The 13,292-nt window shown below is 47.3% G+C and overlaps 1 protein-coding gene across 4 annotated transcripts in view; it reads right to left on the minus strand.

The window, feature by feature from the left end:
- The window catches only part of PLEKHG4 (pleckstrin homology and RhoGEF domain containing G4), a 92,959-nt gene that overhangs the window by 64,945 nt on the left and 14,722 nt on the right, over positions 1 to 13,292 (minus strand). For all 4 annotated transcript variants that reach the window (XM_074912909.1, XM_074912911.1, XM_074912910.1 and 1 more), the window contains exons 2-3: positions 12,218 to 12,415; positions 2,799 to 4,950 (exon numbers count right to left, since the gene is read on the minus strand). In XM_074912909.1, coding sequence (XP_074769010.1) covers positions 2,799 to 4,950; positions 12,218 to 12,415 — 2,350 coding nt within the window. The remainder of the gene's footprint in view (positions 1 to 2,798; positions 4,951 to 12,217; positions 12,416 to 13,292) is intronic.

The raw sequence follows: 13,292 nt of genomic DNA on the forward strand, positions 1-13,292 counted from the left end.
TAACATCATGTAGTAACAAGGAATGGAACGCCCTAACAGGTGCTGCTGAATATGCCCCAGCGTGACTTTTCAGCCGATTTCCTGAACAAGGTATTTTCCACTCCCAAAATGTAGGAATTGTTCCCAGACCTGCAGAGTTTCAAAATTCACTTTCACTTAGTCATTACGGAAAAACAGCAGTCACATTATCTGTGAATGGAACCAGTGTAAATTTTAAGTCACTGACTCAAAACAACTTATATTTCACTCAAAATCTAAGTTAGATCTGATTTGTGCAGAAAATAAGCTTGCTGGGAGTGAGAGGAAGGGGAGAGAGTTAAGGGACAAGGAAAAACCTGCAGACACAAACTCAGGTGCCCCAGTTCTGAATATGTCTTGACATAATCTACAATGTCTGCCATAACAAGCCAGCTCCTCCACCTCACACAGAGCAAATTGTGCATCTGCCCACTACCGCTGAGGCGTGAACTGCAGATCTGAATTGGCCCAGTAAAGCTTAAACTTTGTTGTTATTTATAGTTTAGGCAAGATATCCACAGTTTCCAATCATAGGAGCAAAATGACCCCAACAAGAAACAGTTACATTTAGCTCGCCTACTGACTGTCTGGAAAAGTCCATTTGTAGGACTGAATGTAGGACATTTGCTTCACTTTGTAATTTTATCTCTGAATTATCTTATTATTTTATCTCTGAGGGTTTAAGGGGGCTAGATAAGGAGGTGGCTTGTTTGGATATCAAAGCAATCAAATGTAATTGCATGGATTAAGCTTATTATAGTTCCAGCTATAGTGTTTAAGAAACACTCCTGGCATTAACAGATATTTGAGCTGCCCCATGGCCTTAAAGGGTTTGGTTGGTTGGTTTGGGGAGGTTTCCTGGTGATTTAGGTTTTTCCTTCTGCTTTACAAACTCTGAGACAACAGGGCTGGGTTTTTTTAACTGCAACGGGAAAGTTTAACATAATCAGAACTGGACTGCAAATGTCACTTATTTCAGCCAAATCCCCAGAAACACTTAAAATTGTCTTTCATTGTAACAAACCTCACACATACACCAGAGGGGTCCATCATTACTGACATCTGTAGCAGCAGCCAAGATTCATTCTGTGGAGCTACAAGAACATCACACTTATTATCTCGTACACGAGCTGGACCTGGCTAATTTTAGACAGACGAGATGGGAACACTGACCAAGCAGCCACTGGAGTCATGAGGAAAGTGTACACCCAGCACTCAACACAGCCTAGGTTTTCTAAGGTAGGGTCCTGTGCAAACATGAAGTCAAGCCAGGTTCAGCTCCGTCAGAGGACTAGATACTCGTGGCATGATTATTTCCTGGCATACATCCCCCACGAGCTACAGATAGACAGAAGGTGACCTCTTTTCTCCTGCTTATGGTGGCAGACACTCAGAGAGATGCACACACAGAAGCTTTTGAGCTGATCCCCTCCATTTCACAGAAGAGAAATGCTTGACACTCCAAAACTATCCAGAAGCCTGGCAACTGTGGGTTTGTCTAATTATGGAATTAAAATACTTTGGTGCGGGTACTAATGAAATTTCATTTTAATCAATGGACGCTTTAGCTCCATTAGGAGGTCACACTAAGGCATCAGGTAAAATGTGACTTTTAGACACTTGAGATCAAGAACAGCGTTTGCAGCCAACTGGAGCAGCACTGCAGTGGTGATGTAGGCTCTTCTCCACACAGCTGAGGGCCAGCGTGTTACACTGGCAGCCTGACCCAAGACAACCAGCTCTCGATCTGTTTCTCCACAGGGTCAGACATGCTCTAGCAATGTGGGTCTGTACCTCTGGCCCTTTCAAGAGTTCTCAATCTAATATTTCAAGCCAGGTGATTTTCCTAGCCAGGGGTCTCAGGGAAGGAGAGCTGTTGAACTGGAAAGGCATGTTTCACCCGCCCCCGCTACACACACGCTCCTCAATGTGATCTGCATATCTCACTACAGCTTTCAGACTCAGCAGAGCTAGGCAAATCCAACATCGTGTCCATGCAGTTACACACTGCCTGCCCACAGTCTGGCACAGAAGGCAGAGAGGTCTGGATTTCCCGTTCAATGCCTTCTGAAGGAGCACAGCTCCAGCACAGCAACCCAGGCATCAAGAAGTCTGGGCAATACCTGGTGAACATACCGTTTGAGTTAGATACTTAATTTCTCTGTGCTCTCCCACTCAAGCTAAACAGCTTCTACTTGAAACATAACCAAGCTGAAGAAAGCATGCTGGAGGCGAAGGGAGGGAAGAGAGGGGGAATCCATCTACTCCACAGTTTGCTCCTTAAATCAGTTACCAGCACACACATTTGTTGATCTTCAGGTCATGTTACACAGCTAGTATTTTGCTGTTGCATCCACTGGTGCTTCTTCTTACCACAACTATTTTCCCAAAGCCAATTTTCAACTATGGAAGACTTGTACAATTAGACATTCTCTTCTCAAGCATTCCTACTGCATGCACCCATAATGCGCACACAATGAATTCAACAGGTGGAGATAACCAGCAATGATACAAACTGAAATTAAAAGTCTCTTACACTGGAACTCTGTTCTGTACTGATGTAAATTTGCAAAGAACTATTGAACAAAATACTTACGACAAACCCACCTGTGAAGAGAAAGATAATTTTAAGCCACAAAATGACAACTTAATCACTTTCCTGTAGTTTGTGTGATTAACCCAAAGCCTCCCAGACACACTTGCCAGCAATACCTCTTGAGGACTTTTATTTCAATCCATGTTATCAAACAGATAAACACACAAACATCCGATTGCTGTACCTTTAGGAGATGATGCTCTAGAAGTTGCCTCTTGGTGGGAGTGCAGAGCAGTGGGCTCTATATGCCCCTCAGTGACTCCCGAGGACAGTGGTCCAACCTCCAGTTCCTCTTCAATGGATTCCAGTGTTTTTAAGGCTATAGTCTTTGACTTTTCCCCATAAGAAAACCTCCCCTGGTTCTCCTCTCCTCCCTGCAAGTCCTGCACTGCAATACGCTCTGGGTTCAGCACAGCGTTCTCTTCACTTTTACCATCCTGGTTTTCTGCCAGTCTTTGTGGTTCCTCACATGGCTCTCCAGACCTCTGGGTTCTGAATGGACTTGAGCTTTCTGCTTGTGCATCAGGGCCCATCAAAGAGTCACTGTTATTCAAATGTTCTGCTGTCTGATCATTCTCTGCTGACAGACCAGCTTCTTCAGCTTTCTTATGTTGACAGGCAGAGACTTTTTGCTCTTCACCATCTGACAAGAGTCCATTGGTAGGAGCTTTGACAGAACAGTGATTATGACTAGTCTGATTGTCATTTACAGTCAATATTTGTTCAATCTCTTTGACTTCCTCTGGGCTGTCCCTTCTTCCCAGCTCGAATGCATCTACTTCTCCTTGGCTCTGTTCTGGAGGATTTAATGGAAAACTAAGATTTACTTCCTGATCACCACAGAGAGCACTGACTGCTCCTACGGCTGCCATGCTCCCTGAGGAAGAGCCTCTCTCCACATCTACCTCCGAACTCTCAGGTGTGATAAACAATGGAGTGGCCTGGTCTGGCACAACACTTTCACTGACACTCTGGCAAGAAACATCAGAACCTTCCTTCAGTGTGCAACATGGTCCCAAAGGCCCTAGGACAGACATAGGAGAGGCATCCATCTGTGTCACCTCATTTTGACCCTCGGTCAGTGGTTCTCCATGTACTCTCAGCATCTCCTCCTCTTTAGCAGCAGCAGCAGCATCTAGAACTGTTTCTAGGCTCTGCTCCAACATTCCAACACCAGGATTTCCGCTAGGACCATCACTTTCTCCTTCCATGTTTCCAGGAACACCAGGCATTTGTGCTTTGCAGTTGACACCATCTCCAGCACCCACGTCACTGTAGCTGCACAGTGCATATCGCCAATCGATTGAGTGTTCGCTGCGGGTCTCCTGCTCTGCAGATGAATCCTCTGCACTGCAGGCAGGAGAATCAGCCATCGGAAAGCTATTCCCCATGTTTCCAGGACCACCTGGTATCAGCTCACCTTCTGGAGACAGCTCTTCATGTACCATCATTTTGTCACTTTCCAATGGAATTACATTTTTGAGAACTTCTGTAGAAGAAGTCCTCAGAGTGCCCATTTGACAGTGCTCCTTCTGCATAAGTGCTGACTGAATTAAGTTCTTGGAGTAGGTACTGTCTTGAATGACAATAAACCTGTGCTTGCCTTTAGATGCATTCACTCGTGTTCTGGGCTGAGTTAGATAATTTAAAGCTAGTGACTCGGTTAGAGAGCCTGTTTGTGGCCCAAACCTGCGCAGTGACACCTCTGTCAGCTCAACGTACTCCCCTTCAAGGTCACTTTTCAAGTTCTCTTGAGGCACAGGACTTGTACAAACACCATTGACAGGAGCTTCACTTAACTGTGGAACTGTGCTGCTAATGACCGGGTTGTCTTGATTTGGACTTTGTTCCTGTAGATACTGAGATCCTAGATCTGATGAACTGCACTCAGCATGGTCCATGGAGAGGCACAAAACTGAATGTTCCTCTATTATTTCTGGAGAGATGATATTGTTTTCAACTATTTTTGGTTTATTTATAAATTCAGGGTTAACCACTTTATCCCAGGGGACACGAAATATTTTATCATTAGTGGTTAGTAAACAATTTTCCAGTGCTATACCCATCCGCTCTCCATTGAAAGTACTCAACCATTCCAGAGTAAAAATAGAGGTATAGGAAACTTCTGGAATCACGACTTCCTCTACATTATGCTTGTCTTTTGCCAGACACTTCAATACAATCCGTGGAGACTTCTTCAGATAGGGGACCACCTGCAGGTAGAAGTCACCAGGCTTCAAGATTCGCCAGTCAATGGAAGCCAGCTGGACTACAATCTTCTCGTGAATACACAGGGGCCAGCCCTCATGGCGAAACAGCAAGCCACAGTACTGAACCTATGGAGAAAAGAGAAAAGTGTTTTCAGCATCAGGATGCAATCTTAGCTCAAGCTTTTGGACAAGAGAGATCAATGCTTCTCTTTCACAGCTGCAGCAACAGAACAGTTGAATTTAGGGTCTTTGGTTATTAGTGTAAGGGAGTTTTCCTACTGAGGTCTTCTCTTTAAAAAGCAGAAACAAGAAAAGCTACCAACACAAATCATCAGCATCTGAGAATCTGAATATGAACCAACAAGCTGTCAGAAGTCTCAGCCCTGTTTTAAAGCACAGACAGGCAGAGGTCTAAGCCCCAGAATCCCAGTGTACAGAAATCAGTTCTCACCTCCCAGGCAACGTCAGGCAACTAGACCCTGTCTCTACCTCATGCCTGACTCATTAGGACCACCTGGACTAAGAAAGTGAAAGTTCAGATGCTGGAAATACAGCATCCCTAACCAAGTTCCATTAGGGAGAGGCAGGCAAGCAGCAGTCTGCTTACAACGCACAGACAAAACCCACTGTCCCCAACTAAAGACCATCCACAGCCTTAAGACAAACGGTGGCAAATAATACACACCACTTCCAGAACATCCACAGTTGTAGCAGGTATATTTGATACCAAGCTCCAGCTCCAGAAAGAGGCTGTAGATGCAGAAACCTCATTGCACAGGATGCCACTAGTCAGCCTGGCACCACAAAATGTCTTGTCTCTGGTGAAGCAGTGTTGGATCTTTAGACTGAGATCTGGGGGAAGGGAGGTAATGAAAAGCTTTGCTGATGAGGGAATGAAAATGCTAAGGTCTGTCTGAGGTCTTGCTTTTATTCCCTAGTGCTCTCTGCTGGAGTATGCAGCATGACCAACTAATTTCAGTTAAGCCAAAATGAAGAGCATGGATCCAGGTAAAAAGCATCACTCAGCTGGTACTATCCAGAGCCTATGCAAGACAGGTGGAGACAAGTTACATGGGATGCAGCAGTAAGGGATGGCTGCAACCTACCAGTGAACAGGAGGAGATACTGAGAGACAAAGCAGGAGAAAGGAGGCAGCAAATGAGGAAAGCATCGCAGCACCACAGAGAAAGAAGGCAGCAAGCCCCATCAGCAAGCTGCAAGGAACTGCACTGAGCATACCAGGGACTTCCTCATTCCCAAACTGTAGCAGCACTCAGGACATGTCTCAGACAAATCCCAACCAAATAAAAGAACTGAAGTTCCATGGCTGAACTGACTTGACTCAATTATTTACACATTTATCACAACTTCAAAAAACAAAAATCAGTGCTTTGAACTTGATTCTGTCTGGGTAAAGCAAGATTTAAATTGAGCCATGACACAAGCCAACAGTTTGATGATTAATTTAATCTTTCTCTTTCAGGACAAGGGTTTAGATAGGATTCACCTTTATCAGATGCAATACTTAAATTAGAAAGCTGTCATCTGGAAGTGCAAAGACTTAGTATTGGCAGCATTAGACTTCAGACATTTTATCTTGTTTCTCTTATAAAAATGCTGTATTCTGCAGGCCAGACAGATGAAAAGGAAAAAAAAAAAAAAAAAAACAACCAACAAAACAACACCACACTTTAATTCAAATATTTTGCCATTTAGCAGAGAAACCACAGAATTGGAAGAAACCTCCTGGATCCTCATACACCTTGAAACAACAGGTAATACCTTCGGCCCAGCCAGATTTCTTATCCTCACTGCACCTGATGCAGTTGTTCAGAGGCTTGAAAGCTCAAATTAGATTCAGTGATTCCTCCTTCTCAACCCTGGAGCTTATTCTCCTGATGTGTTCCCATTATTAAAATTATTAAGACATGTCACATCACCTTAGCACATCTCCCTTGATCATCGCATAGGCCTGCCTGAAGTAACTTCTTGGTGATGCTTTTTTATTTTTAAAAAAAACCCCACATTTCTCTGTTGTACTTTTTCATTGTGCGGAGCATTGCAAAACACTGCACCAACACTTCCCAACTGTGCTAGAAGCATCTCTTAAAGCTCACACTTGTCTTTCAGACATGTCCCTACAGTAACCCAGTCACCTGCTAGTTTTTCTTTCCAAGCTGATGAACCCCAGTTCACAACAGAAATTGTGCCTATTACTTTGTGGATGCACATGCTTGTCCTGAGTCTACCATTATAAAAACTTAAGTCCAAAGTTTTAGAGCTCATCTTGTGCAATACATTTATCACTCTTTTAGGTTATTGCTCATGTCTCCCAGATTGGTTTCATTACAAGTATCTGTCATACGCATACTCTAACTTTTTGTGCCAAGGTCATGGGTAAGCAGTAATGTGTGTCTCGTGACTTCTGCCTCCAATTTACTTTTCACTGCACTACAAACACCCTCCCTCTCACCAGTTTGTTCCCCATCTTGCAATACTCGCACAAACCTCCATCCCTTTGACACAGTAATTAATTTTCCATATGGCTCCATACTAAATGCTTTATGGAAGAGATTAGACAAAAAAATTTTTCTCTCTAGAGAGAGCATGTTTATGAAAAAGGTTAGTCTTACACTACCTGCCATGGAACAAGCCACATGAAAAAGTGTTATCCAGTTTTTAATGGGTCAGTTAATTCAGTCCTTGCTCAGTGCATGTTGTTGTATACTCAGCTTGTTCTCTGTATTTTGTTAGTATCCCTGACTTAACAGATTCAATAAAAAACCCTGTTATCAGACATTCAGCATTACATGGTAACTTCTTCCATATTCCAGGATGGAGATGAGCCAGGCCCTTTTCCTCACCACAGTCAATTCCATATACATTTCAGTAGCGGCAGTTTTATTTCTGTTCATTCAGTGCAACTGCCTTACTGTTGTACCTACATGCTGTATTACTACCAAGCTGAACCTTAGTTTTCATTTGTTTGAAGGATCATATTAATATTACCTTTATACTCTAACCTTGAACTTGGAGCAGACCCACCTCCCTTTCTCTTCTCTCAGAGTTTAAAAAGCCCTACAACCTGACACACAGTAACTTGTACTTCCCTCAAAGGCAGTCTTATGTTCTTATGCTTTCTGATCCAAAACACAGATGCCTCTGCCAGCTAGTTCCTTTCTTACACAGCACAGTTAAATTTAGCAAACCAAGACAGCAGCTCACAGTTTGCAGAACTTGCTACTGGCTTCAGCAAATTTCAGGCTATACATACTTCACTGACTTTTCCATCAAGCTCAAGACTCAGAGCACCTCAGTCAATGTAGCTTGTATCTCATATCTCTTACAGTAAGTGCCCAAGACAAATATTTTGTACACAAGGTTTTAAACAAAACCAATGTTCTATTTTTTCAGAAGAGACTATACCACTGCACCCTACACCAGACCACATCAACTCTTCTGCTGCCATTAGAATATCTTCTAGTAGGTACATTAAGGCCATCCGTACCAAGGGCCTGGGGGGGGGGGGGGGGGGGGGGCAAGGGGAAGAAGACACACACACACAAAAAAAGATTAGTTCCCAAACTACTACAAATAGTTTATATGACTGAGAAGTGAAACACAATCAGTAGTAAACAGAGCTGAATTCCATCTGCACCTACCTAACACTGAGTTTCTGTTAAAACCTGGATGCAGAGTAACCTATTTGGGGGCCATTCATACATCAATAAATCCAAAAAACAAACCTCACCATTTAGACAACCTGTCTGCCTACTGACTGACAAGTGGACGTAAACTCAGCAATAAAACCACCAAAACCAAAATGCAGAATGCATTGAATTTCCTGAAAAATGCTACAAAGTCCCAGTCTAAACTGCAGCAAGAGCTAGAGTAATGTCCAAGCAGGAATGTAAGTCGTTCAATAGTCTAAACATTTCAGAACTTTAAAAGTGGAGCATCCTCATGCTGTTCCTGCTCCAAAAAGGACCTTCAAAGGGAAGATTACATGAAGAGGCTCATTTCAGTTGTTTTCATATTTCACTCTGAGGCTCCAGTATGTGCTCTTCTCATGTCCAATTGCTACCGAGCCAAACCAGGCTGAGAGGAGTGCCAGGAACAGACTCTACGCCCAGTGGTTGCAGCCAGGAATAAATCTGCCTCTGAGGGAAGAGCTGGGCACCAACAACAAAGATGGCACAGAGGTGGTAGCTCCTAGAGCTCTGGGGATGGCTGGGCTGGAACAGATCAATGGTCCGTTTAGCTCAGGATCTCACCTGAAGGCCAAGGCCAAAACCTGGTTTCTTACTCTGTGCTGACTAGAGAAGACCCCTTGGCACACCCCTCAACACAGTCCTCTCCAGCCCCTGGGGATCACATACAGGCTACTGATTTTAATAGACCGAGGTGAAGCCCATGACCTTTTCTAATACCTCATGAAGCTGCTTTACACCTCTGTCACTGCAGAATCTGAGAAAAAGATTTAGCACTCTCAAGATTTCCTACAGTAGCCATTCAGACAGGAGTTACTCCCCTCCCCCCTTAGAAAAAGTTCACATGTACTAGCTGAATTACAAACTAAGGAGGAAACATTGCTTTTGTTTAGACTCTCTAAAAAGCAGACAAAACTTTTAAAGAATGAGTAACAAGAAACAGTCCCGTGATTTCAGACACTGAGGGCAAAAGAAGGGGCACACAGTGGGTTGGGGAAGAAGAGTCCACAACAAATTAAAGAAATAACTTTCAGCAATAAAAATTCAAATAAGCGGACTTCTAAATGAAATACAGATAGCCTAGGCCCACCTCTAAAGACAGTACAAGGTACCCAGAGCTTCCCTTGGTCTCCCTGTATTGTCACTCTGGAAGTAAAAAATCATGAGTCAGGGCCAGAAGGGGTCACAAGCAAGCAGGAAAGGCTCAGGGCATCCGGCTGTGCTCTTTGAGAGGCCTGTGCCTGCACTCTGCCTCTTGCCACCCACTCTCCCAGACATGTCACACCTCAAAGATCCCTGATCCTTAATGTTGAGTCCTGGGCACCCCTCACAGGCGGTGGCTGCCCCACCATCCCCACTAGCCCTGCACTTTGTGGCTCCTGGGCAGGCCAGAGAGTGCCCCGGCCTGCCCCCATTCCTGGACCTGTAACAGGAGGGTAGCTCCAAGCTCCTGCCCCTGCACACCCTCCTCAAACAGTGCTGCATGTGTAGGACAGCCCCACCACACTGGTTCCCCCCTCCAAAGGAGGCAGCCACCACCAGCCCCCTTGCCTCCAGGCCAGCCTGGGGGACCGTCAGCACCCTGAGCTACTCGAGGGCCCACAGCCCTCACACCTCTCCCGGCTCAGGGCCCCCCAGCACCCACCACCCTCACACCTCTCCCGGCTCAGGGCCCCCCAGCACCCACCACCCTCACACCTCTCCCAGCTCAGGGCCCCCCAGCACCCTCCACCCTCACACCTCTCCCGGCTCAGGGCCCCCCAGCACCCACCACCCTCACACCTCTCCCGGCTCAGGGCCCCCCAGCACCCTCCACCCTCACACCTCTCCCGGCTCAGGGCCCCCCAGCACCCACCACCCTCACACCTCTCCCGGCTCAGGGCCCCCCAGCACCCACCACCCTCACACCTCTCCCAGCTCAGGGCCCCCCAGCACCCTCCACCCTCACACCTCTCCCGGCTCAGGGCCCCCCAGCACCCTCCACCCTCACACCTCTCCCGGCTCAGGGCCCCCCAGCACCCTCCACCCTCACACCTCTCCCGGCTCAGGGCCCCCCCCCACCTCAGCACCTCCTGCTGCGACAGCCCGCAGCTCAGCCAAAGCCACTCTGCCCATCAAAGCAGCCCCACACTCCTATTGGCTGCCGCAGCCTCGCCTGTCCTTTCATTGGCTGCTAGGCAGCACAAAGCCCTCCCTGCCCCCACACCCCTGTCCCACAGGGGCCCGGGCCCGAGGGCAGCCATGGCCGGTGGTGCGTGTGTGGCCTCACCAGCCCCTGCCCGGCCGCCCAGGGAGAGCCAGCCCCCTCACTGCACCCTTCCTGCGGGTCGCCCGGCCACTGCCCTGAACACCTCCCCTTTGGGAGAGCAGCACTACAGGCCCAGCACCCCCAAGGCATATGGGGGCAGAGGCCGCACGGAGCAAGTGGGCTCCACTCAGAGGCAGTCTCCTTCCCTCCCTCCCCTCCTCTCCGCCGCCTCACCTGCCCAGGGCACCGCCAGGCGCTTGGAAGCTGCTGAGATCTCAGGGCGTGGGGAAATTGCTACCTTGTCTCCTTCAGGGAGGAAGGCGGTTTGGGGAAAGCCGTGAAACGTCTTGCAATAATTACCAGTTTGTACAAGCTAAAAGCCTTTTGTTTCTTTAAAGGGGAAAAACATGCTATGCACCATCGAATTAGAAACTTCAGCTACATACACCAATGGAATAATTCCTAGTCGAGTGTTCAGGGTGAGAGCACAGCTCCCCAAAGTCCTTATGCACAACCTTGGATCTTCCCAGGTTTACAAAGCTGGCACCAAAAACTGGAGACTGGAGAGAGCACAGCAGGACAAAGACTGCACCAAAGCACTTGCAAGGTGACCAGCTCCCAGGGGTTGTTACTTGGATCCATCATATGTGACAAGTCTTTCCCCTCAGCATTTCACCTCCTTGAGGCAAACGAGTAACTAACTATTTCAACTTCTATTTAGTATTTTTCCTCCTCCCAGAAGTCCCTTGTCCTCCACCATGAGGGCTTCTATCAAAAGCCCGGCCACACGCACACTCTAGGTTCAGAGACAAAAAGGCTAGCACGAACCCTAGTTTTAGGTTGTTGGGGTTGGGTTTTTTTCATCTTGCAGCCTTTGCGCCAAGTTTGTGATGGAGGCATTTGACTCATCGTTTCTAACATTTTAGACTCCCAACAGTAAAGCACGTTAATCTTGGACTCGTTCTGGCAGTAAATGTAACGTGACTCCTCGGGGCTACTGAGCCTTGCGACCGTTCCAGCAACCATCAAAGGGGAGCTGGAGTTCTGGGAAAAACACTGACTGGCAGCATTTCGCCCCGCACGTCCTGCTGCCAGCGGTGGGAGCCCAGCAGCTCCATCCACAGGGCCAGGGAATGGCTGGGGTTAGAAGCGACCCGAGTCAGCCATATCCAGCAAACACTTCTCTAAACCTCTTCTTCTGAATCCCTTAAGTTCAGTGTTCCTGGTTATGGAAGACGAGGGCACCGCTCCACATCTGATCTCTGCATGGTTAAGTTTCAATAACAATTTCTCAACTGTTTCCTAATTGTCTGCCTACCCTCCCACCTAGGCTGCCGTACACATGCAAGCACTTTTTGCCAGCCGTTTTACATACGGGAGAAGAAAAGCTCTCCAAGAAAGCCTTTGCAGGCCTTAGAGAGCATGATGTACTCACACAGGCATCCTGCTGAATGCACTGCAGGATGTGCTTGGCTGGAATCAGGAAGTCTATGAGGTAGCGCAGTCCATCCCCACGGTACGTCTTCTCCACCACATCAAAAACTTGGCACAGAACAGTGGCTGCGGTAGCCTCAAACGGAGGGTAGAGTGCTGATAACGTACTCTGAATGCAACCGTCCAGCGACTCCGAGTCCTGCCAAGAGAGAAAGCGTTAGCGGTACCACAGCCCAATACACCCTGGTGCCCTGATGAGCCCTACACCCAAGAGCGCAGCCATCTCCAAATGCAGGAGGAGAGAAGATCAAAGGGACAAACTTGTCTCCTTTCTAGCTTCTTTTGGCACCAGCAATCCCAGGTAAACACAAAAAAGCTCTCCCAAAACGCAAGTGGAGCGCTCGCAGAGTGCTGTGCACAGCGGCGAGATTTCCCAGCTTTTGCTTACGCAGCAAGTCCTTCTCCTGACTGCGCTGGGTGGGGCTGCTATTAAACCATTACCGCAGCACGTGAGTGCGTGCGAGCGAGCGAGAGTATCATGGGGTGGACGGATCAGCAGGCCCCATGTTTCGGATACCCAGGCCTGGAGATGCTGGCCAGCACTTGGGTACATTAAAAGCCCTGTGTTATGCTCCTCAGTGGGGTAAGGGGAGTTGCAGGAACAATAGTTGGCTAGAAGCTCCTCTGCCTGCTGTGCTCTGAAGTCCCTGCACAGGATAAGCTGCTGGAGCCGTTTGGTACTGGGGAAAGCTGTTCACCAGTGCAATTCCTCATTATTCAAAGCTGTTTGCCTCTCAGGAAAGGTTCACTCCAGGAGCCAGGAATTTTCTGCAGCAAAAGATGCCTCACAACAGAATCCACAGACTGCGTGTGAACCGGGTGGCTTTTGGTGCCTGAGCATGCACATCAATATGTAGGATGCTCATTTCCTGCGTGGGGATCAGAGGCGATGGCTTCCCCGCTTCCACCTTCATTCGGGAGAGCCTGCCAGCCAGAGCCTGCCCACAGTGTCAGCACCAATTCCAGTGCTAGAAGCCAAAATCTGATCTATCATATGGGTGTAAATCAAGAGAACT

This window comes from Athene noctua, chromosome 9 (genome assembly GCF_965140245.1).
Source record: "Athene noctua chromosome 9, bAthNoc1.hap1.1, whole genome shotgun sequence".
Taxonomy (NCBI): domain Eukaryota; kingdom Metazoa; phylum Chordata; class Aves; order Strigiformes; family Strigidae; genus Athene; species Athene noctua.